A 26,973-nucleotide genomic window follows, 5' to 3' on the forward strand; every position below is an offset into this window, starting at 1 on the left:
TCCCTCTCTCTCTGACCCTTCCCCACTTGCACTCTGTCTCTCTCTCAAATAAACATTAAAAAAATGAAGCAGCAGGTTTATGTTTTTTTAAACATAAAAAAATGACAGTAAGGATCATAAACAGGATCAAAAATTCCTTGTACAGATTTGTATGGATTTTTTTCTTTCTCTTTGAAATATAACATCTTTCCTTCAGAGGACTTAGACATCATTAAAGAGTAACCTCGGGGATCAGACAGACCTAGATTTGAATCCTGGGTAAATTAGTTAATATTCAGATTATCTGTTCCCTCGCTGTAAAATTGGGGTTAGGTATGTACCTCATAGAGATGTCCTGTTGCCAAAGGGATTGCACATAAATTTGCCTGGCTCCTTCCTTTCCTTTGTCTTGCGAAGGTGCATCTTGCTAAGACCCTCGGCTGGTTTGTGAGGCCGCACTCAGTAGTGACCAGGAATATCCACATCATATAAAGTTACTGCAGAGGACTCAGGGGGGTCGTGAGACTGCCCAGCCTGCAAAAGTCTAGGTTGTGCCTGCAGAGTAAAGATCACAAAGTTCTGAGAAAGCTATTTTTAAATGGCTTCCTGCTGAGAGACCAGCTTTCTGGAAAGGTTTATTTCCAGCCCATTGTAGCTTTCCACCTGATCTCCTACAATCCTTCTGGTATTTATCCCCATCTGCTGGTACAATATGAGAGACACTCCTTCCTCAGAGGCAGACGGCTGTTGATAGCCTTTTTGCTCAAGCACCATGCAGGGGCTCAGGCCAGCACTGAGATCTGGGAGGAGAAAGAGGAAGTTTCTGGAACAGAAGAGAAACAGGGCTTCTTATTAAAGAAGGGGAATGTTATTTTTAGTCTCGGCATGAGTTGCTTTTAGTTGTTCCTCTGGGGAGTCAGCTTCTCTTTAAAGTGACTCTCTGGTATGGGAGCTGTCAGGTTAGAGACCTGGAGAATGTAACACTCCACACAGAGAACTTAAAATATCCACCGTAATTTTACTCGTGAACCTGCTATTTGCTCAGGGCTCCGCTGAACAGCTTGTCTCTACTTGAGCAGCACGGGCTAAGGCAGCTTGAAGGTTAGACGGGTGTGACGAATGGCTGGCGACGGGAATCCTCTCGAGGCTTCCTTCCCTGATGCATCTGCTGGTTGGTGCCGGCACTGGCTGTGAGCTCAAGTGAAAGCCATTGGCTGAACACCTACATGTGGCTTCTCCATGTGGCCACTTGGCTCCCTCAGAGCATGCTAACTGGGTTCCAAGAGGGGGCCTGGGCAGAAGCTGCATTGCATGTTCCTACCTAACCTCGGAAGTCACTTAGCATCACTTCTACCCTTATTGTAGGCCTCCATTGGCAGAGAAGGAATGTAGGCCCCTCCCCTTAGTGGGAGGAGTGTCAGCATCCACAACTTAAGACAGGAGACCTGTGTTGGCCTGTGGAGAATGACTGTCTGCCACAGAGAGGAACGGGTGGAGTAATGGAGGCATGGGCTTGTTGTTGGAAAATTAAGGAGAGCAAGCTACTTTTTCTTTTACTTTCAAGTACAACTTTCAAACACTGGAAGAATGGATTGGAGCATGTGGAGAAATAGCAATGTAAGAGAAAAACAGAAGTAGAATTGAAAAAATATATTTTCTTTATTTGGGACACACGGTGACACGAAGAACCCAAACTGGTTTTACACCAGACGGCAAAGTCTTGCTTAGAAAGGCCTCTATTTCAAGATTATTCATCCATGATTTCTAGTATTTCTGTGGTTTAATTTTTGATATATTTGGAAATCATTTTGATGAAAGGAGGGAACTGAGAGTTCAGATTGACTTCTTCCAAGTGATTAACCAGTTGGAACATACACTTACTGATTAACCATCTTTTCCTTATTGATTTGAAATTTATCACATCCTAACTTCCTATTTTGGGGTCTACTTCTGGACTCCATTATTTTAATCTACTTTCATATCCTACACTCAGATAATTCTCCAACCCGTGAGCTCTGGAACTAGACAGATCTAAATTCAGAAGCAGCTTAGCCACTGCCTACTTGAATTCTTGGGCCTCAATTTGCTTCTGTGTAAGTTGGGGATAATTGTGTATATCTGATTGGGTCATTTTCAAGATTGCATGACTTCATGTGTTGTGCAAAAGCGGAGACCATTAGCTCCCAGCCCCGTGCAGGTTGGGCTCTCTGGAAGCCGGCTCTGAGACGGAGCTTCATGAGTGGGATGTTTATTTGGGGGTTCCCTAAGATCAACGCCTGTGGCTGGGCAGGGGAGGAGGCAGTAACTGGGCAGGGGGAAGACCTGTGTTGTGACGCGGACCCAAGCACCAGCCCAGCCAGCGAGGAGGGGCTCGAGCACAGACAGCCCTTCAATACTGTCCTGGGCCGACCAGCATTTGTACGCCGCATCAATCAGTGTTACTTGAGGCCATCAGCGAAACGAGTGTGACCTGGGTGAGGTGGCTCTCTGAGGCTGAAGCAGCCCCCAAAGGAACTGACAGGTGGAAGCCTTTTGCTAAGTGTGTTCCCAGCGGCCGGGTGGACGTGTCCTTTGGTAAAGAGGCTTTCTTGGTTGCCTGTCACAGAGTTCACCACAGCCCCTCATTCGAATGCTTTTCATTTCTCCTCTCCCTTATTTCCAAGTCTCTGAGTGATGAACAGTTCAGCAGAGATTCACGCTGGAAGGCTGCCTGTCCCGAGCCCTCTGGTAGGCGGCTGAAGTACTTTATGCATCACAGAGGCACTGGGAACGCACCGAGGTGTGAGGAGGAATGATTTTGCACGAGGTGGAGTAAGGTGAGGCGATACAGCCTAAATGAAACGAGCCAAGCAAGGATTCGACAAACCCAGAGCTTTCATCTCACCTTAAAACACTTCTCTTTTGATCATTTATTTTTGTTGTTCATTTCTGGGTCAAAAACTTGACTCTGAAGGGGAATGTGAATGTGATAACCAGGCTGTGGAACGATCCCGTGATTACAGGGAATCATCTCAGAAAAGTATTTCTGGAGATCAAACAAGATGAGGTCATCAATTTGCTTTTCTTTTTATTATAAAAGTAAAATAAAAAATAGCATTTATAAATCCAACATTTTTTCCTTTAAAGTATTTGATCTAAAAAACATATTTACAATAGCAAAATGCAGAAAAGGGGGAAAATACCATTTTCAGCACTGATTGTAACCATGTTTAAATATTGACATGTACAGGTTCTTTTTTTCAAATCACATAGATAACCACATTAGAAAAAGCAGTAAGCCTTTTTTATTATACACCGTGTGACTCTCATTTAAAAATATTCCTTTTCTTAATCCTTAATCTGAGTGCACGCCTGTGCTGTGGACGGCCAGAAATAACACCAGGTGGACACTGGGACACCTTTTAAAGACAGTGGGAGCGCAGCAAGGGGACAGCAGCAGTGACCATGGAAAGCAGCCGGTAAAGCTCAATAAGCTAATTCGCCCACAAGGAGGCACCAGCCCGGCTCGCCGTGACCGCTGGAGCAGCTGGAAGTGGACGGGACTAACATTCATGTGAGAACCAAGAAAGGAAGCCACCTTCAAAAGGCCTTGAATTAAATTCCGAGTGATTCAGGCAGGCTGGTTTTCCTCTGAGCACCTCTGGATGCCCTTCGCCTTCCTTCTTTTGGACAGTGTGGTGGAATTTCAGAGCTTTGGTTTTACATGGTGCGGGGCGCTGCCAGCAGGCTAGATTTTGCCTTCTATAGGTCCTTCCCGCCCGTACTCACGGGGCACTTTGTTAAGAGTCAGCAAGGAGCCGCCGCCGGTCAGAGACTCTGTAAAGCTGAGTTTGCGGAAGGAGGTCTCCACGCCGCTGTCACAGATGCTGTCGTCCCGGACCTCGTCTGGGGGAAGAAGCACAGATTCACTGGGGTGCGGCTGGGCAAAGGCAGAGTCTTAGCTCTCATACACCTTCCATTCTGGCCGGCCTCGGGGTTTGGATCTACAAGGCTCTTGGGCTGCTTCTGCCTATCGGGTTCCCCAAGTCACCGCGCCTCCCCGCCCGCGCTGCCTGCCTGTCTCTACTGTGCACGGTGAGGGGAGGAGGGAGAACCTTGAGAATATAAAAACTGTGAAGACATCAAAATTAGTCAAATGCTTTCACATCTCTTTTTTTACCATGTTTATCAGAATCCTTTCTGAGTTCTCCTAACTCACAGTGTACTTTTTTTTCTTAGAAATCAGGTGTATTTTTCCAACCACCATATTACCTATTTTATAGCTGGGAAAATTGCTGAACCCTGGCAAAATAAATGGGTGACAGAAGCAGGAGGTAGAGATGAGACATCTCTCCGGGGCCTCACGTGCTAGTGAACGCTGTATGTTGCGTCCAAAACATTCTGGTGGCAAAGAAAATAAGGTGATTATGATGAAAATGAGTCTGTACTGAACAATAGGTCAAATTCTCCTTGTTGAGAAGTGTCTTTAGAGATCTGAACAGTGTTGAGTTATTCCCCATAGAGAGGAAGTGATCAAAGAAACACAAGTCTAATATACACAAATCAAAATGATACCTTCATGTATATTCAATTCCAATATTAAAATATTAAGACCTTAATGGCATTGACACGGCTATTGTCTTCTAATTGACTTGTTGAGTTAATCCAATGAGCCAGTCTTTACTGGGTTTCTTTTAAATTTTTAAAAAATGTTTATTTATTTTTGAGAGACAGAGCATGAGTGGGGGAGGAGCAGAGAGAGAGGGAGACACAGAATCCAAAGCAGTCTCCAGGCTCTGAGCTGTCAGCACAGAGCCTAACGCAGGGATCGAACCCGCGAACTGTGAGATCATGACCTGAGCTGAAGTCGGACGCTTAACTGAGCCACCAGGCACCCCTCTTTATTGGGTTTCTATTATGTGCCAGGAAGTACAAGGTATTTTAAAAATAACTACAAGTCAGAAATCAAATAAAATTTCAAAAATATAAGTATTTTCTGGGTGCTGGGTGGCTCAGTCAGTCGGTAAGCATCTGACTTTGGCTCAGGTCATGATCTCACCGTTTGTGAGTTTGAGTCCCACAGCAGGTGAGATCAAACCCCGCTTAGGATGAGCATGAGCCCCACTCAGGGTGAGACCCACTTCTCTTTCTCTCTCTCTGCCCCTCGTGGGATTGTCTCTCCCTTTCTCCCTCCTCCATTCTCCCTCATTCACTGTGCCCTCTCTCAAAAAATAAAAATAAATAAAATAAATAAAATAAATAAAATAAATAAAATAAAATAAAATAAAATAAAATAAAATAAAATAAAAAAGATATAAGTATTTTCCTGTTTCTTTGTGTAAAAGGAGCACCAGGTCAGGATATAGGAGATGTGGATTATTTTCCTGGTAGTCACATTATTCCTTTCTAAAGTGCACAACATCTGTCCTTACTCTCCTAGGAAGGGCCCTGATAAGTGACACTTGTGCTGAAACTGAAAGGCAAGAAGGAACCACCAGGTGAGGATCTTTGTAGGGAAGGGAAATAGAAGGTTCAGGTCTTAAGACTGGCTCAGACCTGTGAGCAGAACAGTTGCAGGTGGGGGGGCCCGGGTGGTGGGGCAGGAGGAAGGGCATATGAAAGCATTTACAAGAGAGAATGGACAAAGGGACACTGCCTTTATTTATTTATTTAAATATGTTTATTTATTTTTGAGAGACAGAGCACAAGCTGGGGAGGGGCAGAGAGAGGGAGACAGAGAATGTGAATGAGGCTCCAGGCTCTGAGCTGTCAGAGCCCGATGTGGGGCTTGAACCCAAGAGCTGTGAGATGATGACCTGGGCGGAAGTCGGCTGCTTAACTAACTGAGCCACCCAGGTTCCCCAGGGGCACTGCCTTTATTACTTACTGCTCTATCTTCAAAGCCTTATACTGGGCTAGGCACTCAGGATGCACTCAATAAAGATTTGGTGAATGGATGAATGAACTGGAAGGTATAAAACGGGAGTGACATAAAAGCAACTAATTTTTATTTTTTTCCTTTTTTTAAAAAACTGTTTATTTTGCGAGAGAGGGAATGGGAGCGAGCGAGTGGGGAAGGGAGAGATAGAGAGAGAGAGAGGGAGTGAATCCTAAGCACAGAGACTGATGCGGGGCTTGATGACTTGAGCAGAGATCAAGAGTTGGACACTCAACCACCTGAACCACCCAGATGCCTCTCGCCTTTTTTTAATAGCACTAATTTTTAAAAAGAATCTCACTATCTGTTGTGTTGAGAGTGGACTGAAGGGAGGGGGACAGCCTGGAAGCAGGGAGACCGATGAAGAGCCGCTAGAGGAAGTGGGGCAAAAAATGAGGGCGGGTGCACAAGGGTGGTTGTCTGAGAGCAAGGACTGGGCTGTGTGTGAGGTGGTTTCTAGCAGCAAGTGTCCGTGGGCAAAGTCTCAGATTTTTGTCTAAACCCGGAGGATGGCAGTGCTTCTGCCTGACATGGCCAACTGTTCATCTTTCAAAGATGAGCAAATTCTAGTTGCTGCTATGTTCTCAGTGGTGTGTGAGCCGAGGACACTGGATGAGTCAGGAGAGGGAAGGGGGGTGGGGGGTCCAGACAGAAAGTGCGGAGTGGTCGCTGAGAGAGGGCAAGAACCCATTTACAGGGAAACAAAGGGTTATTGGGCTGTGCTGGGAGTCTGTTATGTTATGTGTTTCAGATGAGTGATGGAGGGGTGGGTAAGGGTCAGTGCTGTAGGTTGGGAGGAGGCGAAGAGAGAAGGTGAAGCCATTACAGGGGTGGAGGTGAGGAGCTAGGGTGCTGTGGTGGGAACTGGGGCCAGTCCTGGCTCTATAAGCCTTGCTCTGTATGTTTCTCTCTCACTTTTTTAAAGTTGTGTTTTTTTTTTTTTTTTTTTTTTTTTGAGAGAGATAGAGCAGGGGAGGGGCAGAGAGAGAGAGAGAGAGAGAGAGAGAATCCTAAGCAGACTTTGCACTGCCAGCGCACAGCCCGACATGGGGCTCGATCCCACAAACTGTGAGATGATGACCTGAGCTGAAATCAAGAGTCGGACACTTAGCCGACTGAGCCACCCAGGTGCCCTCTGTCTTTTTTAATTTTAAGAAGTGAGAGAAACACTATTTGCCTTAACCAGCCACATCATGTGGTTTTTAATATTTATTAGGAACTGAAGTGACCCACAGATTAATGTAACTGTTCCTGGGGACAGCCCCCCACCTGACCGGTAGCAGCAGGAGAGGGGCAGAGGGTAGAACCTGTGAGCTGCAGGGGGGAAGACAGACACACTGGACCATGTACTCAGGGAACGATGGCAGGGAGGACAGCCATATCCCAAGACACTGAAGACGCAGTCTGGGGAGCAGAGATGATCTCAGCTGTCCTGTTGTTTCCTTACCTACTGGTGACCTTGTGGAGGCAGGTGAGAGGGGCAGTGAGAGGGTCTTCCCTGGGCTGGGGGCTGCAGTTCCCGCAGTGCAGAAGGCGGCCTGGATCACTTCGATCGCTTCGGTATAGCCCATCTGTCTCAGGGCCTCCACCAGCTCTTTAATTGTCCCCCCAGAGACCTGTGAGGAAGACAGGAAGAGTGTGTCCCGGTGCCAGGAGCAAGTGGGCAGGCTGTCAGCATGACACGCACCACCCCCCTTAACCCCCGAGAGCGCCTGGCGGCACTGGAGGGGTCAGAGGGAAGAGCGGAGAAGGAGACACATGGTCGTCGAGTGGAGTTTCCTGTTTCAGCTCAGAGACCACTCAGGAAATCACAGAGAAGTGGCTTCCAGTAAGCACAGGGGACAGAGAGGGAGAGAAGTGCTGAGGCAGTGAAACTCTACCTGCAGCGAAGGTCACGCCGTATCCCTGTTTGGGCTGAAGCTCTGAAAACCACCGAGAAACAAGAGCTAACAAGGAAATCTTCAGTAGAAAATAATTTCACCTCACAGAACCCTTCCCCTCACAGAAAGCTGACTCCATGTCCTGCCACAGGATGAAGGCATGTTCTTGGGGCCAGGAAGGTAATGCACACGAATCACAGTTTGTTCGGCGGGGGGAGGGTCAAAGTTCCCTCTAAGTAGGATTTTTGCAGGAAATCGCAAGGTATTTGAAAATACGGAACACCTGAAGGTATCTGAAAGCTGTCTTCTTACAAAAGCGGGTTTCCACCCTGGCCTGGGTCACCCTCCCAGGATATGAGCCATGAGTGACTGATTTTCCTCCTCACAGTTAAGGGAGGGGGGAGGGAACCAGGCCCAAGTCAGCGATGTTAACAGAGGAGGGTCCAATAAAAATGTGAGGTGATGTGTTACCTCGTAGTTGTCCATAAGAGTTTTAGAAGGAGCGGGACTCAGCCGGAAGGCATTATTTAGTATCCCCAGGCCTAACTTCTGTGCCAGGGTAGCCCAGTTTTTGTCTGGATCAGGGATTTCTAGCAACTTGTAGAGCTGCAACTTGGCATCTTCAGTCAGCTGTTTCATGTCTCCTGAAGGAATGAAGAAGAAACACGGCTGTCCTAAGCGACCAGAGTCACTCTGGAGGGACTGACCATGGCCACACGGCTGCCCTCTAATGCCCAGTGGGAGCAGTGAAGCTCCTCTCCTTGCAGTTGGCAGAAGCCCTGCCGAGTAGCAGCACTATACGCGTTTTGGTGGATTACGACTGGATATTCCCCCTTGCATACGTCCAGGATCTTCTGATTCTGAAACAAGCCACTGTGCCTTTCACAGTCCAGCCTGGATAATGCTGGCTCTCCCTCACCCCTTTAAATGACAGTGTGGAGAGGACACTGGTTAAGCGCTCACCTTGTGCGAGTAAATCATCGGATGTAAACTCTGGCTCATATGGTTTCCCATTTAATATATCAAACACCTGTTGGGAAGAAAATCATGGAAAAACCTTACACATTAAAGGCGCCAGGAGGGGAATCAGTTTCTTTATGATCAAGAACTGCGTCCTCCTTAGGAGGGCCTACTACCCCAAAGGTGGAGGAATGGGAAGGAGTCAACACCATGACCCATGAAGTCATGACAATGCCCTTTGGGGAAAGAAAAGTCCTGGGGGCTCTGGGGCCAGGAGGCTGTGCTCTACAGGGGCCTCTGAGGTGGGTAGGAAGACCCAAGCCAACCTTGCAGAGAGCCAGGGCCACAGTCCTTCTGAGGGACGGACACCATCCAGGCTACCAAATCAGCCATGTGTTGGGACGTGATGTCTCCCTGGGAGCCAGGGTGAGGGCTGAGCTTACTCAGAGCTGTGAAGCTGTGCCTCTTTTCTGCCCCCCGCCCTCGTAAAAACCTTATGAGAATGAGTTTAGTAAACTTGATCAAACAGGTATAGTAATGCTCACAAGGCCTGATGTTCTCTTTCCAGCACCATCTACATTTTAAATTGAGGGGACACAAAGGTCTCAGGTTAAAAGGAAAAATAAATTCCATAGCTACGGAGACCCTTCTGTGTTCTCTGCAGTCACTTTGGGCGTGCTGACTTAGGTAAGGACAACATGGGGTCACTGAAGTGGGTTATCTTTCTGTGTTCTGTGGTGAGGCTTCTGGGAAAGCCAGGTGCTCAGCATAAAAGGGGAACCGTGTGGTCTCTGCCAGGGTCACTCAACTCAACACCACGGGCCGCGAAGAGGCCAACAAGCAGTTTTTGGATGTGGAGCAGTGCTTGCCCCTAAGATTTTGTTGTGTTGGAGATCAACACTGGTTGGAGGGCCAGCCTCCCTCTGGCTCTTCTTCCTGGGCCGTAAAGACCTACCAACTGTTTGCACCTTCAGATTTCAGGTCACTAGAGTTTGGAGGAAGAGTTGAAGTCTATTTACTATGTTTATATTTTTTAAAGTCCTCAGAAGACTCCCTGGGTTCTTTTTATGTAAAGGAGTCACTTACCATAGTTCTAAGACAACTGGAACATCTATCCTAGCTTCAGAAATGCAGCTGGGAACAATTCTGGTGTGAGCTCAGAACGGGAAACTCTTACGTGAGTTGTGTGTTTTCTCCTGCAGAACCCTCTCTCACAACTGAACCCTGATCTGATTAGGCATATGCTTTTACACTCATAACTCTCCTGACCTAGATCTTTCATGGATAGGCTTTTCAAGATAAATATGTCTCTTGACAAGCAGACTTTCTTAAAAATAAAAGGCATGTGCTTTGGGGAATAAAGACCCAGGAAGACCATCTGTTCTTATATTCCTGAATCATTAGCTCCCTCTGGAGCTGCCATCAAATAGCCTGGAGCCACACTCACCTGCCAGTTGGTGGCCATATCTAGAGGTGTGGTTCCAGGCACAACTCCTTCATCCTCTCCATCTTTTTCCCAAGAGTCATCCAGGTCATAGAGAGGCTCAAAGTTCTCCACGAGAGGATCTGCACCTGTGAAGTCAAGTTACACAGCATTAGGCAAACCCAGATCTTGTTGACTCTGAACTGCTTGCAGAGCTCAGGTTTCCAAAGGCAAAACACAATAGCTCCTAGAGGCAATTACACCTGGATAATTTTTATTTTTCCATTTTATTTTTAAAATATATTTTGGGGGGGGGGGCGGCAGAGAGAGAGAGAGAGAGAGAGAGAGAGAGAGACAGAATCCAAAGCAGGGTCCAGGCTCCGAGCTGTCAGCACAGAGCCTGACATGGGGCTCAAACTCACGAGCCACGAGATCCTGACCTGAGCTGAAGTTGGACACTTAACCAACTGCGCCACCCAGGCGCCCCCACCTGGATAATTTTTAATACATAAAACATGTTTCTACAGAAATATTCAGAGAGCTTCTCTTAAATTCTAATTTATTTTGACTGTAAATATGTCTGATGATACCCTATATAGCCACGGACATTTTCAACAACAAAAGACGTGGAGTACCCTGACCCTCACATTTAAGTCTCTAGGACGGTTTTCAACCGAAAGATGCACCTTTCGTCTGAGGGGTAATGGCAGCAGTTTACAGGGACTGGGGTGTGCCCTCAGCATTAAGGTCCTAATTTTCTGTTTAGGTTTGTGCCCACCACTGCACACTCTTCACTTCATTCTCCCACTTGCTCAATAGAACAAAGAAACTTGCTGTATAGGGACAACATGCTCAGTTTTCTTCCTGGGTACAGCACTGCCAGGGTCCCAATCCTTAAACAAACAGACACCACAAAAAAACCTTCTCTTAGGAGGTACAGTTATTGAAAATTTTAGGGCTGCTCTTGGAAGAATCTAGTCTGCTTCTTAACGTGTAGCAAGAAAACACCAAAAGTCACTTAGAGATTAGAGCTAGAGTTACTTCTTAAAGGCTTAGAGACTGTTTTTATGGGACTGTTTAGTCTGATGTCTAACAAAACGGTAGTAAGTTCAGAACACCCTTCTGGGAAGAACTTGTTTTTATCTTGCTGGGAGAATGTTAGTTTCGTGCCAACTTCAATAATAGGAGAGGGCCTAATGAAAGTCAGAGAAGGATCTTCATGCTGTTTCTTAGTTCTTCCTCCCAGGCCTGGTCTGATCTTGAAGGCAGGGAATGCCACGTGACCATGGAAACAGTGGAGGAACTAAGAGGAACAATGTATGGGCTGGAGAAGGCTGGAGGAGCTGAACTATATCTCTCCTCCTTAAGTGACCTTCTTCAGGACTTTGAGCTCAGGACTAGGATTTGCATCTGAGTTCCTTCATTTATATAGTGGAGAAACCGCTACTCGCTACTCCTTTCATGGGATACTGAGAATTCAAGGGAAAGCATTTTTGAAAAGGTTATAGCTTCTTGTCTGAAGGAATTTCTTAATTATAATCAGTGACTACCCAAACTATGCATACATAACTGCAATCAGAGTGTCCTGCTCAAGAGAAAGTTCAACTTGACAAAGGCTAAGAAGAGGCTATTGTTTCTTTGGATACGATTTTGTTTACTAGAAAAATGTGGGGCTCTCAAATAAAAAGTTTGTACATCTTCCTGGACTCAATTTTGAAAGAAGGTACTTACTTCACTCTGTTTTCTTAAATTTATGAAACATTTACTTCCCAAAAAGGTTTTAATAATCTCTAAAGTAAATCAGATATGCCAGAGAAGGTCTGAGATACTAATTCCATTAAACGTTTGTTGAGGTCTAAATATACAAGGCAAGAGAGATTCAAGGGTGAGCAGCGATAATTTTCTATACTTCACAGGACTAGAGAAGTGAACGGAGTAACACCTGCAAATCCTTGAGCAAAGTAGGAGAGAGAAACAGAGTAGAGAGAATAGGGTCTGGAGGTTCAGACAACCAAGTGTGATTCACAGGTATGCCATGTACTGGGACCCTGGGACTGGTACCCACAGGTCTCTCCAGTCTGCCTCCTTGGCTGTGAGATGGCAAAAATAATAATGGTACTTACCTCAAAAGGTTATTGCAGATTAAATGAGACCATGCGTGTGACATGCCTGGTACACAGTAAGGTCAATAAAGGCTAGCCATTTCTAGTGCCTCGCATATGATAGTACTCAATACGTGACCCATTTGTTTTTTCCTATTATTTCAACTTCTAAGAGACCTCTGTTGCCAAAGGAAATTTTAAAATTATGTCATATACCAGTAAACTTTTTTCTGCAGACTTCTGGCAATGTCTGAGGCTGGTACTGCTCAGAGTTCTTTAAGGAATCAAATTCAACTTTTAAGAAGATCTCCTGTCGTGGGAGTCAACCTAAACCACGAACACCCAAAACAAACAGATGAAGTAGAGAGTAAAGATTGACATGCCCATCAGGATGAAGCCCGGGATTACTAGTCCAAAGAGCATCATGCAGTTAAAGCGTGATTTGTATTTACTCATGCCTTTCAGCAGCAGCTCTGTGGCTTAAAGAAGATGACATGGCTGCTGAATTGGGGTTGGGTTTGCACTCCTGATAGCGTTTTCCATTACTAACCGCCAGGCCGCCTTACCTGCTGCTTTGAGAAGAGCCGCCAGCCTGGTGGACCCTCTCCCGGCTGCTATGTGCAGGGGTGTGGTTCCATCATATGTGGTACTGTCTACATAGGCATCACCCTAAAATCCAGCCAACACAGGAAAGAGTTAGTGGAAGGTTCTCTCACGGTTTAGTCCCCACCTTCTCCTGTCAGCATGACTCTTCGATCATGTTAATAGGTCATATTACTAGCCCAGTTGCTATTTGGGGCAGACTCTGTCACTGAAAACATCTCCAATTAGAGATACTGGGCAGATGGTGTCAGGAATGCCCGAAGCTGCTACTGTGGAGCCTTGAGTAGATACTGAATAAACAGAGGTACTGTAAGGAGAAAACCTGTTACTGACATCATTCCTTGAAAAGATGGTCTCAATTCCCTCTTGGGAATTGAATGCCAAGGCAAATACGTGTGTCCTTTACCTCCAGGAGCAGACAGCCAGCAAGGGAGATGTTGTCCCGCTCCACAGCCAGGTGCAGCGCCGAGCGCCCCGACTTCCTCTCCTGGGCGTTGACGTCCGCCCCGGCGGCCACCAGCAGCAACAGACACGCCATGCTGTTGCTCATCACGGCTATGTGAATGGCGGTTAGACCTGCAGCCCAAGCACAGGGACAGTCATGGAGTTGGAAGGCTGCTCACAAGATGGCAAAACTGGACCCTATGGAAGGAATGCTGTCAAGTTTCAGCACGCCTCGTGTCTCCACTCCACACGGCCTCAAAAGGTGCTGTAAGTCTGTTGTTCTGCATGTAAACCCACAGTCTGCTTGTATGTTCTCAGGAGAAACAGAGCAAATAAACAATCTCTGGATAAATGATGCTTTCTATGCTCAGGCCTCTGCTTTTTCCTCCTACTAACTATTCCAAATCATCTTTAAAGAAATTAGCTATGGTGAGCAACAGAAATTCTCACAAGAGATGACGAACTCCAGGTGTCTAAGGAAAGCATTTTGGGGTGCAAATCAAATTACACACATTTATCAAATAGCTACCAATTGTTTAGAGAGCAGACAGAGAAGGTTATACCATAATGTGTGTTTGTCTCTTACCTTCCCCATTAGGGTGGTCGATAAGTAGTGCTGCCTTTTTGTGCTTGAGTAAAACACTGAGAATTTTATCTTGTCCTTCTTTGGCAGCTAGGTGCAAAACAGAGTTACCCAAGCGGTCCAGGAGGCTCAGGTCGGCCCCGGCCTTCAGCAAGTCCTCCACCACAGCCTCCTGCTTGGTGATCACGGCCAAGTGCAAGGGTGTCTGGCAAGTAGAGAAGGGGCAGGAGATACACTGGTCAGTGGCAAGCACCTGAACCCATGGGCTTGGTAGCTGCCACTACAATAGGTGGAGTCATCCCTCGGGGCCATTTCCCATTGCCAGATTAACGCCTCCCTACTGCAGATGTTCCATATCCTGTGCTAATGGAGTGTGTATGCTGGACTGCTATTGAGCCATGCAATAATTAAGATTATTTTTATATTTAAAATTCTTAACAGCTTTCTTGTTTCTCATTACAGCCCGCTGATTGTTAATATGTGAATTCTTCTAATAATAAATTTAAATGTATTGAATTTCTAGTAGGAATCTATCTTCAGCTGATAATTCTGTATGTTAACAAATCAAAGCAAGGCTACAAATTTACTGAAGAAGTTGAAATGAACTACTCAATAGAAACCGATTAACAAAGGTGCCATGATTCTACATTAACATGGAAAATGAGTTTGCTAAGTTAAAGAATATTTTTCCATGGACTGGCTCCATGAGGCAAATCAATAGAACTCTGGCACCTCCATTGTAATAACAGGTGTCAAAGGGTTCTAAATGTCTTTTTTAAAATTAATTAATCTATTTTGAGAAAGTGAGAGCATGACCGGGGGAGGGGCGGAGACAGAAGGGGACAGAGGATCTGAAGCGGGCTGTGCTGACAGCACAGAGTCCTTATGGGGCTCGAACCCACGAACTTCGAGATCATGACCTGAGCTGAAGTCGGACAGATGCTTAACCGACTGAGCCACCCAGGCGCCACAGAACTCTAAATGTCTTCACCAGGACAACAGAACTATCTCACTAAGAGAGCTCGGATGAACAAACAAGTGGAAGTGCCGGCACCTAATAGGTGCATAAACAGCCATCTGACTTAACTCTGCCCACAAAGTAGTGCCTCGGAGAATGCAAATGAGATGTTTTGCAAACTGAGTGTTTTCAAAATGAGCAAGACAAACACAATCAGGAAAGTATCTTTCAAAGAACTGAGGTCACCGACAGAGAATGGCAGTATATTTTTAAACAAATCAGTCTATTTCACAGAAGTCTGTGAAATCCAGTCTGTCTAGTGACAACTTGCCTAAACTTTTCTCCCTCAGTAAGCGATCACTGGCCACAGCAGAGCGACAGCAGGTGAGCCACAGCACTCTGGCTGCAGGATGACCACAGCACAGGAGATGCTGAAAGACGCTCCCGTGGCCGTGTCTCAGTTACAGTGATGAGCTCATACAACACAAACAAGACAGGCTATTCGGCCAAATTACCATTCTCTTTTATGTTTTTCATCTTTTACAGCTTGAAATAGAATGATGTCCTCAAAACTTTAGATACTGTAGCCAAGAGCCTTCTTCTCAAAAAATAAATATGTTAAAAAAAAAAAAGCCTGCATTTATTAATCTAAAATGCTATTTGGGGGAGATGAAAAAAGTCTGAAAGAGAATGAGACGGAAAAAAAGATCTGAAATTACAAAATATTATACGATTCAGAAATCAGCAATTATCTCTAGACTTAATACGATTTTTTTCATGTTATACAAATTCTGTTACCATGATAAGCTTTTTTTTTTAAGTTCTCTCCTATAGTACCACCAATTTTTCAATTTCTTAATTTCTATGAGATTTCAGGATGTAGATCTTTAACCCTAGAATTACAGAATGTAGTGTGGATTGCATGTGAGAGTATACAAAAATGTCTATATATTTCAAGTATATATGTTTATGTAGCCAATATATGGAAAAGTAGTTACAAATGTAATAGTTGTATTTGGGAATGGAGTTGGGAGACTTGTATATTGCCAGGGAGGGCAACTTTTGAGTTTCTAGTATATTTCCTTATGTACCATTTAAAGAACCATGAACATATATTATATTTATAAAAATTAAAAATATAAAAGAAAAAAACCCCACATGCACAAAACCCCCCACTAATGTTACATGGGAATGTATGCAAACAAAACAATCCATATCAAACACATTAGAGTGGTTGTCTATGGTCAGGGGGAGAAGAAGAGGAAGGGTTTAAAGGCAACAGATTTCAGAAATGTTTTCAGAAGAATCCTAACTCTATACACTTGGATTATTTTGAGTGTATCTCTAGAGAGTGGGTGGGGAGAGCGATCTGATCATGACAGATGGTCACAGAAATGTACTAAGATTAGTGAATGGTATTTTGGGAGGTTGTCTAAGACAATTGCCAAATAATCCAAATTACTTAGAGAACTCTATAATTTTTCCATCAAGAACAGTTAACAGAGAAACTTTACAAAGATAAATGCAGCCAACTTTTAGCCTTTTCTAGTTCTCAGAGCAAAGTTGTGATTGGTATATGTTTCAGCCATACAAGGCATACCAGGGGATCCAGAATCCTTGCCCATAAATGAGAGCAGTGGTAAGTTGGGGGAAAAATGGACTTATGGTCTCCTGAGAGTCCCTGTATCAGAAGGCGTGGAAGTGTCAAGGGTGGTGGTTTTGAGATTTTTGTGTGTGTAGCCTACTGGAGAGAGTCTCTATATACGTAACCAAATGATACAGTAAGGAGGTTAGCACATAATAAATCACAACTACTAATCCTGCTGTGTGGTGTCCTTTGCAGAGCCTATTTATAAACAGAAAAACAAGTAATTCCTTGAATCTGACCTACAGGCAGTGACGTTAAGCAGTCTTTGAGAGGAGGACCGAGAAGTGACAGTGTCCCGTTCCCAGTTTTATTTGCAAACTTGTGATGGTTGAGAGGAACAATCCGTCCTAAAGCCTGAGAGAATCAAGCTTTACGGGCCAGATGACTCTCCGAACACCAACAGCCCCCAAGATGGTATGCGAATCTGAAGACATCCTTTAAATGTCTACCTAAAATTAGAATTCACTTTCATTGCTTTATATTCTCAGTCAGTGAAGAATCCCCAACTTCATTCTTCCTTTGACATTAAGCATTACAGCCAGGGAAGGAGCCTAAAGCCTTACATCAAATGGGAAACTTACTTCCCTTCTCAGGAAACACCTATGCACAGATAAAAATCTAGTGACAGCCACATGTAAACATTTTAGTTCGTTTGCTTTGAAGAAATAAAAATGATTCACAACACCTGCTTTAACAATTGAGAAGGGGAACAGGTACTTTACTGTGCAATTAACTGCACATGATTGTTGTCCACATTTTTAGAGTGACAGATATGCCTGGACCAGGCATCTGAGCACACCATCCAGGCCAGCAAGGGCTGGGAAGTCACTTTGGGTGCAGTGAAGGGAGGGAGAAAATGGGAAAGATAAGAAGGGGCCAGACCAGGAGACTGGGACCAAAGCCAGGTGGGCTGGGGCAAAGGCAAGCTAGGAGGAGACTGTGCTCCTGGGCAGGAAATGGAACAGCCCCGGTGGTAGCGTGCCCCTAACCAGAGAGACCGGCTCCGACGCCAGCATCCAGGCTTTGGTTTCGCCAAGCAGAAGTTTCGATCTCTGCATGTGCCTATCAGGCACCCTCACAGGGTCCCAGCTACCTTCTCTCTGCCATATCTGCAGACTTCTGTACCAGGGTTCCTCGAGTTGCTTTTGAGCCCACTGAATTCCTGTTCAAACCTGATCTGGGCAAAACTCTGGTGTTCCCTGTTTTCCTCAATTTGAGATGTCTTTCTGTTTTTGAAAGACACTTTCTCCTCAACCAACCTTTTTACCTTTCCGTATTCTGATTTCAGCACCCTTTATTTGATATACACTTAATCTAGATGTTGTAAAAATGTGTTTTAGCAGACGTCAAAATTCTTATAAATTACTGGCTTTCCAACTTAATTTTTTTTCAGTTGTATTTTTCTTGACAAATATGATGTATTACTCTAGGTTTCTCTGTACTGCATATTTGAAAGCTGCTAAGAGAGTAAATCTTAAAAGTTCTTATTGCAAGAAAAACAAATTTGTAACTATGGGTGGTGATGGATGATAAACTTATTTTGGTGATCATTTTGTGATTTATGCAAATATCAAATCGCTATATACCTTAAACTAATACAATGCTATATGTCAGTTATATTTCAGTTAAAAAAAGAGAGAAGAAAAACAGGTGCTCAACATCACTCATCAGGGAGATGCAAATCAAAACTACAATGAGATATCACCTCACACCAGTCAGAAAGGCTAAAATCAAAAACTTAAGAAACAAGTGTTGGTGAGGATATGGAGAAAAAGGCACACTCTTGCACTGTTGGTGGGAATGCAAACTGTTGCACCCACTGTGGAAAACAGTATGGAGAATCCTCAAAAAATTAAAAATAGAACTACCCTAAAACCCAGTAATTGCACTACTGGGTATCTACTCCCAAAATACAAAACACTAATTCAAAGGGATACATGCACCCTTATATTTGTAACAGCATTGTTTACAATGGCCAAACTATGCAAACAGCCCAAGTGTCCATCAACAGATGAATGGGTAAAGGAGATGTGACACACACACACACACACACACACACACACGGATATTATTCATCCATAAAAAAGAATGAAATCTTGCCATTTGCAACAACATGGATGGAGCTAGAGAGTATAATGCTAAGTGAAATAAGTCAGTCAGAGAAAAACAAATACCATATGATCTCATTCATATGTAGAATTTAAGAAACAAAACGAACAAGCAAAAGGGGGAAAAAAAGTGAGGAGCAAACCAAGAAACAGGCTCAACTACAGAGAACAAACTAATGATTACCAGATGGGAAGTGGGTGGGGGGATGGGGAAAACAGGGGATGGGGATTAAAGAGTATACTTAGTATAATGAAAAAAACACAACAAATTAAGAAAAGAAAAAAAAAATGGATCAACTCTTTGACAGATTTCTAAAGTGTAAACTTTGTCTTCCCCCAGCATGAGTGGGGGATTTCTACCGTGGAGTGATTTCTATTACCTTCATAGGTTAAAGGATCCTAAATCATAAATAATATTCCCAAGTAATGGGCTTTTAGGATATAACTTATACAACAATGCACTGTATTTTTGCTACTGTTAACATTATTAGAAATAATACATATACACATGCACACACACATGTGCAAACACGCACCAACGGTGAAGTTTTCTTCAGTTGGTGTTTCTGCTTACCTGGTAGAGATCATTTCTCATATTGATAATGTCATCAGAAATCAAGCCAGACGTGACTTCTAGTAGATCCCTCACAAGCTGGGCATGAAGATGGATGATTGCTAAGTGTAAGACACTGGAAAAAAAAGAGTGGCAATAATCAGCTGAAGTGTTAGTGAAAAAAAAAAAAGATTTCCAAGAAACGATCAGACTTGCAGACTGAACCTGGCTCTCATACTTAAGTTTTATTTGGGCCCCAAATGCCTTGAATATGAGGTGGGGATGTTCTGTTGCTTATCCAGGCAGCTACACTCATTTACCATGCTTGCCTGGCCTCTAGGGGCATTTTGGTTTGACCTTTGAGGTATACAGGGATCTGGGCCTTGAGGCAGAGAGGCCTAAGTTCAAATCCCAACTCTGTCTCCCTGCAGTGGTTTTGGTGCATTTTCTCCTCTAGGCTCTTCCTGGCTTCACTTTACATACAGATCATGTATGGAAAATGCCCAGCACTTGGAACTATTCAGAAAAATGTAGTTACTTCACCTAGCCTTGCCAGCTTCCTCTAAAACACAGTGTGGTGTCTTTTTAAAATTTTTTTTTTTCAACATTTTTTTAATTTATTTTTGGGACAGAGAGAGACATAGCATGAACGGGGGAGGGGCAGAGAGAGAGGGAGACACAGAATCGGAAACAGGCTCCAGGCTCCGAGCCATCAGCCCAGAGCCTGACGCGGGGCTCGAACTCACGGACCGTGAGATCGTGACCTGGCTGAAGTCGGACGCTTAACCGACTGCGCCACCCAGGCGCCCCTGTGGTGTCTTTTTAAAGATCTTTCCAGACCCCAGGAGGGGAGGATAGGGTTAGGCTTTTAACTACTGGGAGAAGATTCTTGAGGCAAATTTCTGAAGGAACAATGTGATTATATTTCTCCCTTGCAAATATTCCCTCTGCCTGGAATGGTTTTGCTCCTCTTCTCTGCCTAGACAATGCCTACTCCATCCTTCACATTCCAGTTCAAACCTCACCTCGTCTCTGAACTTCCTAGGCGGACCACACTGTCTCCACTCAAGTTCACTGCTTGTTATGCAACTGTAGTTTTTCGTATGCCTTTCTCCCTCTCTGACCTGTGACCTCAGGGCTGGTTCTCCCTGGGTCAGCCTCAAGCCCTGGCACACAATTTAGGCACTAAAATTTAGGCACACAATTTAAGCACTAGGACCTTATGCTAATGAGGTCGAAAATATCGGCAGGTGCCAAGCATCACTCCTAGGGACACAATGTTTTAATTGTTAAAACAACTTCCTATTAAAATTAATTTGAAATGATGCGACACTAACAACAATAAAAGTTGTTTAGAGCTTCTATTTGCCAGACCGTCATAAGCAGTTGACATACGTGATCTTATTTAATCACAACAAGAAGCCCTGTGAGGTAGGTTAACATTATCCTCATTTTTCAGATGATGAAACTTGGACTTGTAGGTATAAGAGAACTCAAGTCAGGTCATATAACTAGTGAGTGGTGAAGCTGGGAGGCCAGCCCAGGTCCACCTGGCTCCAAAGCCATCTCTTAATCCCTTAAGCCACCCTGCTGAGGGGGCACATGGGCACTGCTCTGTGGAGTCACAGATGGACACCTAAGATAATGAATATTCCAAAGTATGGACAGATTGTGATACAGAGCACACTCAAAGTATTGCATGGTGGCAGGACAGCTGGGCTTTGAGGCACAGCCTCGATTTTCTCCAAATGAAAAATCTTCGGTGTCACTTTATTCAGACCTCTTTCTTAGCAAAGGCAAGTGTAAAATTTTACTAGGGATTAACATTGGCACAGGAGGGCCTGAAAAACTAACTTCTGACTTCATTACTTGAGAGAGCAAATGATGTCAAGGTGTCACTACTGACTCTTGAAACGTGAGACTGGAAGAAGACTTCTAAAAAGGGCTTCAAGTCTGATGCAGCCATGACACATATGTACCAAGAAAAAGGTCATACTTCAAAACTGCCTAGAAATTTCCATGCGCAGCTCAGCATTTCATAGCAGAAGTACATTCTCTCTCCCCCTTAAATCCTCACACCCTCATGGGAATTTCCCCAACACCAGAAGTTCTTTTCTTTTCTTTTCTTTTCTTCATTGTATATGCTGTGATGACTAATGGTTACAAGATTCAGATTATTAGCTGAGCGTGAGGAATTCAATGAAAACGAGACCTGAGCTGTGAGGACCAATGGTTTTCCTTTGTCTGCATTCTTACGAGGGCTCCTCTTTGGTCTCTCCACATCGCTCTGCCCTCTACCTGTGGCAAGCCCCGAGGGCCTGCTTGCAGGAGGAGTATGTTTGTGGTCCTAGGAGGGGACTCGAAGTATTCATGTTCTGCTGGGTGGGGAAAGTCACCTCCTTGGTCCCTCCATATGTGTCCTTACACATGCGTGGTGTATGGTGTATGAAGGGAAGGCTGTGGAAAAGATTTCGGGGCATATGCATTCAAGTGGGTGCATTGAGGGGAATGCGTGCGTCTTCCCCTCAATGCACCCACTTGAATGCATGTGCCCCGAAATCTTTTCCACAACCTTCCCTTCATATACCAGCAGCCCTTCCTAGCTTCTATGTGCTCATCTTTCTCAGGCTCATCAATGCAGCAGGTCCCTGAAAATATCACTTGAACCCTGTTCTATCTTGGTTAACTGCTTTCTCTTGTGGTTCCATGTTATTGAGTGCTAATTGGATTCTTTAACCCTGTAAAAGCATTCTGCTGTTCGCAGCATTGCATGAGGAAGGCTGTACCGGTTCCTCTCATACTGTATAACAAGGCCAGTGGTTATACCACATCCTTGGTTACGTTGCAAGGAATGAGAACAAAGGTCTCTGTTTGAAACCCTGAGGTTGGCACTTTCCTGAAGTGTTTGATTCAGTTTTTTAACTGAGGTTGAAAACATAGCACTCAGGAACTCCTCTACAGAAAAGGGTTTCTCAGTGTTGACACTATTTTAGGAAAGTTTTAGATAAGGCCCTTGACTCGAATATGAGGGCTGTTGTCTCTTGTTATTCTCACTGGCTTTTGAGATCATTTTGGAGTCTCGATGCGAGGACTCCGAGAACTGTTTTAGAAAGAAGCCAGGTGCTTTGCAAATATAAGCTCAGTAACAGCAGAAACGGAGGCATGCTGAGTGGAATGTTGGACTCCCACACAGCGTGGGTTATGGCTGTCACAGGAGTCTGATCCAGTCCCAGACTGGTAACCAGTAGCAGAGGCAGTAGGGAAGGAACCAATAACTGGGAAAGAATGACAATGATCGCTTACTTGTTTTGTTACCGTTGTTGTTGTGCTGTCTTTACTGGGCTTTTTCTTGACACTACTACCAGGAGAACTGTGCAGCCGGGGTAACAAGTGCTTTAGGAATTTGGTTGGACCACATTTATTGTCATCTCATTTTGGTAAATAAAGCAGATGTTATTAACCCAATAAATAAATACGTGTTTGTTAAATTTTATCCCAAATGTTATCCCAATAAATAAAGCAAGGTTTTTGAAAACGTACCATTCCCCGCACATATCTTATCCTTCTTGCCCAGCCTGATGTGCTCTTAGATGAGGGCTTAAATGTTCTAACGTCCAACAGGTGGGAACCACAGGACCGGAGAAGCAAATTATGGATTCAACCTCACTGACACAGGACTGTCCGTGACAGTCTTCCAGTTACAGGACCCAATACCTTTAAACAATTCTTTTTATCCCTAGCCAGTATGCATACGATGATTTTCTCACTTCCTTACCCTAAAACAACCTTTGTTTGCAAAAGTCCTGACTTACCTGTCCCCATTCTCATCCTGCACTGCAGCGAGATGGCGCTGAACAGCCAGCAGCATCTTCACATCTCCTGTCACTGCGTAGTCAAAAAGGGCATTGGCATGCCGCTTGGCCAGCTGCATAGCCTTCTCTAGGAAGAGGTTATCTGCAAGGCAATGAGCACAATCACAGTGGAGTTTCCTATACTTGCTCTACGGGTGTGGCATGCCTGGGGCCAAAACCATCAACACCAGTGTTCTGATACCTCGACCCACATCGTTTTAGTTGCATCTGCTCCTTTCAGTGCTCCTGGGTTGCGTTCGTTAGCAAAAGCACAACTGCACGTTGGCTTACTGACAAATACAGAGGCTGATCTGAAAACTCTGTCTGTGGTTTGTTAGGGGAAAGAAATTTAGATAGGTCTGTTATTTCAGGGGGAACAATCAGTCTCCAAATAATGTTGATTGGCTTGACTATACTGTAAATAATCAATCTCTTGATGAAATAATCCTTCACTGGAGTCTTAAACCACTGTCTCGTTAGGCAAAGTGTCAAAAACCACAGTCTCTGCCACAGACAGACTTTCCCTAAGCCATCCGTGTTCTTGTGAAGTTTGCTTCAAGGTCAGGAAAAGGCAAATTTGGACCTGAGGGTCAAAACCAGTATGTGGCCTGTTTTTATACGGTCCCCTACCTAACCATGCTTTGTATGTTTTTAAAGCGGTATTTAAAAAAAAGAATTTGTGATAGACCATAAGAGGCCACTAAGCTGAAATATTTGCTCTCTTTCCCTTCTCTTTTCTCTAATGAGTACTGGTTCAAATTACGTGCAAAGTGCACTGTCCCCCTTAATCCTAATTGTTCAAAGAGGGCATCAAGGTAAAAGGAAAAGTTCTCATTTTCAGGCAAAGTTCTACTTCAGTGTGATGGTCTAACTATGGTCTAGAGGAAGAAGACTATTGAAGTTATGGGAACTTCTCTATTATCTGTGGTGGAAATGAATTAGATTATCTCCCACGATATCCTAAAACTGCATAATTATGATTGGAGAATGCATATGCATATTCCAGTACTTTATTCAGAGATAACACAGGGAAAATGGAAATTTCAGTGTGAATTAAATGCTCTGACACATGCTTTTCAAGAGGCATACAGGACTCTGAAGGGCACACCGAACAAGATATTGATATATCATTTTTAGATTAACAGAAAATAAACCGGTCTTCTGACAATAGCTTCCTGGAACCAACCTATCCCCTCACCAGTCAATACAATGTAATCACATGTGTATTCACTTACCCTGAAACCTAGAATTCTCTTCCTTTACTCCTACTGTATACGTCAGGGTAACTTCATCTTCTCCAGTGCCAGACTCCTTATCTTGTTCTGTGGGCTCAGTTACTTTCCCAGAGAGGTTCACTGCGTCTCTGTCCACACTCTTGCTGCAACCCTCAGGGTCATTTTTAGATGGGGAGTCTATGGTTCCTAAGATAAAAGCAGAAACATCAGATTTTTCTCACTAAATTCCATTAAGTGATAATTCCCTGTTTCAGCGAAGGTCAGATAAAAGATAGGCAAGTTTACTGCAAAGGGAAAAGAAAAACAGTAATTTGAAATTCCTTTTAAAATACTCATATCATAGGTAACCTGTTTTGGAGCTATTTTAAACTCTCACGTCTAAAAGACACATTTTTACGGAGTTATATGTGACATATTCCATTAGTTTCAGGTGTACAATATAATGATTTGATATTTGTATATATTGTCAAATGATCACCACAGTAAGTCGAGTTACCATTAGCGCACATAGTTACAATTTTTTTGTGATAAGAACTTTCAAGATCTTAAAAAAAATTTCATATACACTTTTAAAAACTTACATTTCATTCTGTTTATTTGTAAAGGAGAAAAATGAAATAAAGCTCTTCTGTGAATTGCAGGGAAGTGGAATTTTTAAAGTTTAAATAGAAACAGAGGAGTTATGGGGTGCGTGGGTGGCTCAGTCAGTTAAGCTTCTGACTTCAGCTCAGGTCATGATCACACAGTTTGTGAGTTCGAGCCCTGCATTAGGCTCTGCACTGACAGCTCAGAGCTTGGAGCCTGCCTGTTTCAGATTCTCTGTCTCCCTCTCTCTGCCCCTCCCCCACTCATGCTCTGTCTCTCAAAAATAAATAAATGTTAAAAAAAATTTTTTAAATAACATATAATAACAATAAAAAAAGAAACAGGAGTTATGGGGTGCCTGGGTAACTCAGTCAGTTAAACATCCAACTCTTGATTTCAGCTCAGGTCATGATCTCATGGTTGAAAGATCGAGCCCCCTGTGGGGCTCCTCACTGAGCCCAGAGCCTCTCTCTCTCTCTCTCTCTCTCTCAAAACACCCCAAACAAACAGGAATTATTTTTTTCCTAATGCTAATTAACCAAGCAAGTTGTTAAGACATAATATCAAGTCACATTCTGTAGTGTGGGAGTTACTTGGTACGCCATTTCTGTGCTCTTTCCAGTCTGACCATATTATCTGGCAGGTACTATGAAAGCACCTATGTTTTGTGAGCAGAGCTGGTTCAAATCCAGGTCCTGCCAATAACAGATATGTGCCTTCAGTGAGTGAATGAACCTTTCTGAACGTTGGTGTCCTCTGTCCATAAAATGGAGGCATTACTATTTTCCTTAGAGCAATCATGAAGATGACAGTTAAAACATGTAGAAATAGCACCTGACATCAAACAGGCATTCAATACATGGGAAGACTTTATTGTATTATTGCTTCAATGGGTACACTAGAATGGACACGTAATACAAGCTACGAACACAGCATGTGACAACTGCATATGAAGGGATGCATTTGAGGGGAAAGGCCATCCCTATAAAACTCAAAATGTCTTCAAAAGTGTAGCATTTGAGAAGAAAACAGGAGAGGACAGTTAAGTTTGGTGACTTTTTTAGTCAAGTGTCTCCATATGTCCCTTTTTAATGCTCTTTTCTTCCCCTTGTTCATGTCACTTAAGAAGTAAATATAGGGGCGCCTGGGTGGCTCAGTCGGTTAAGCGGCCGACTTCGGCTCAGGTCATGATCTCGCGGTCCGTGGGTTCAGGCCCCGCGTCGGGCTCTGTGCTGACAGCTCAGAGCCTGGAGCCTGTTTCGGATTCTGTGTCTCCCTCTCTCTGACCCTCCCCCGTTCATGCTCTGTCTCTCTCTGTCTCAAAAATAAATAAACGTTAAAAAAAAAAAAAAAAGAAGTAAATATATAAGTAGAAACATAAGATTGGGAATAGAATTTATATTTGCCACAGGAAATAACATTTTTTTATGCAAAAGTATCTTCTCAGTTTACCTGCATTTATCAAATTTTTTCAAGATGACAATGGGATGAGTAATAATATAAAACTTTTAATTTTTCATTCTTTTTTCACTATTGGAAAAAAAACTGTATTACTTACCATGTTTCATCCCAGCATTAGATTTAGTGGTTCCAGGATGGAAGGTAATTCCACCGTATGTAGGGAATCCATAGTGGGGGAAGCCATACCCTGAAATGGCAAGCAAAACAAATGAAGCCTCATGATGGGTGTGTGTGTGTGTGTGTGTGTTTTATGAAGAGTCAGCAAAGTTTGGTGTCCTTCCCTCAGGTGAGCACAGGCTTTGGTGTGGGAGGGCAGAGTGCCCGACGTGGTGCTGCCATTGTGAGTTAGTAAGACACATTGTGGGGATCATGGGATGATCAGAATTCCACTCGGACCAAGTTTACATTTTGGCAACTCAGGCAATGCCCAGGCCTGGGGCCGCATGGAGGAGTTCACGCTGGAGAAAGTCTCCCACTGTTGTGTGGGAGTGCTCACCACCCAAACTCAGACTTGCTGACACAGAGGGCCTTGAAATAATGTCTGGCAGGAAAAACTGAACCAAACAAAATACAAACTACCGAGTCCTCAAGGAAACATGACCACACTGTGCATGCTCATGCATTTTTGGTGGAAGCATAAAAAGTCGTACGTAAAATTAGAGGTCATACTCTCTGACATTGTA

The 26,973-nt window shown here is 44.0% G+C and overlaps 1 protein-coding gene across 2 annotated transcripts in view; it reads right to left on the minus strand.

Moving 5' to 3' along the window:
- Positions 1-3,097: 3,097 nt before the first annotated feature.
- NFKB1 (nuclear factor kappa B subunit 1) overlaps positions 3,098-26,973 on the minus strand; it is a 119,237-nt gene continuing 95,361 nt past the window's right edge. For both annotated transcript variants that reach the window (XM_007080953.3, XM_007080952.3), the window contains exons 13-24: positions 26,388-26,477; positions 24,245-24,430; positions 22,971-23,112; positions 19,180-19,294; positions 13,895-14,096; positions 13,271-13,440; positions 12,828-12,930; positions 10,184-10,308; positions 8,740-8,806; positions 8,248-8,420; positions 7,344-7,512; positions 3,098-3,864 (exon numbers count right to left, since the gene is read on the minus strand). In XM_007080953.3, the coding sequence (XP_007081015.2) occupies positions 3,707-3,864; positions 7,344-7,512; positions 8,248-8,420; positions 8,740-8,806; positions 10,184-10,308; positions 12,828-12,930; positions 13,271-13,440; positions 13,895-14,096; positions 19,180-19,294; positions 22,971-23,112; positions 24,245-24,430; positions 26,388-26,477 (1,700 nt within the window). In that variant the 3' untranslated portion in view covers positions 3,098-3,706. The remainder of the gene's footprint in view (positions 3,865-7,343; positions 7,513-8,247; positions 8,421-8,739; positions 8,807-10,183; positions 10,309-12,827; positions 12,931-13,270; positions 13,441-13,894; positions 14,097-19,179; positions 19,295-22,970; positions 23,113-24,244; positions 24,431-26,387; positions 26,478-26,973) is intronic.

Source organism: Panthera tigris, chromosome B1 (genome assembly GCF_018350195.1).
Source record: "Panthera tigris isolate Pti1 chromosome B1, P.tigris_Pti1_mat1.1, whole genome shotgun sequence".
NCBI lineage: Eukaryota > Metazoa > Chordata > Mammalia > Carnivora > Felidae > Panthera > Panthera tigris.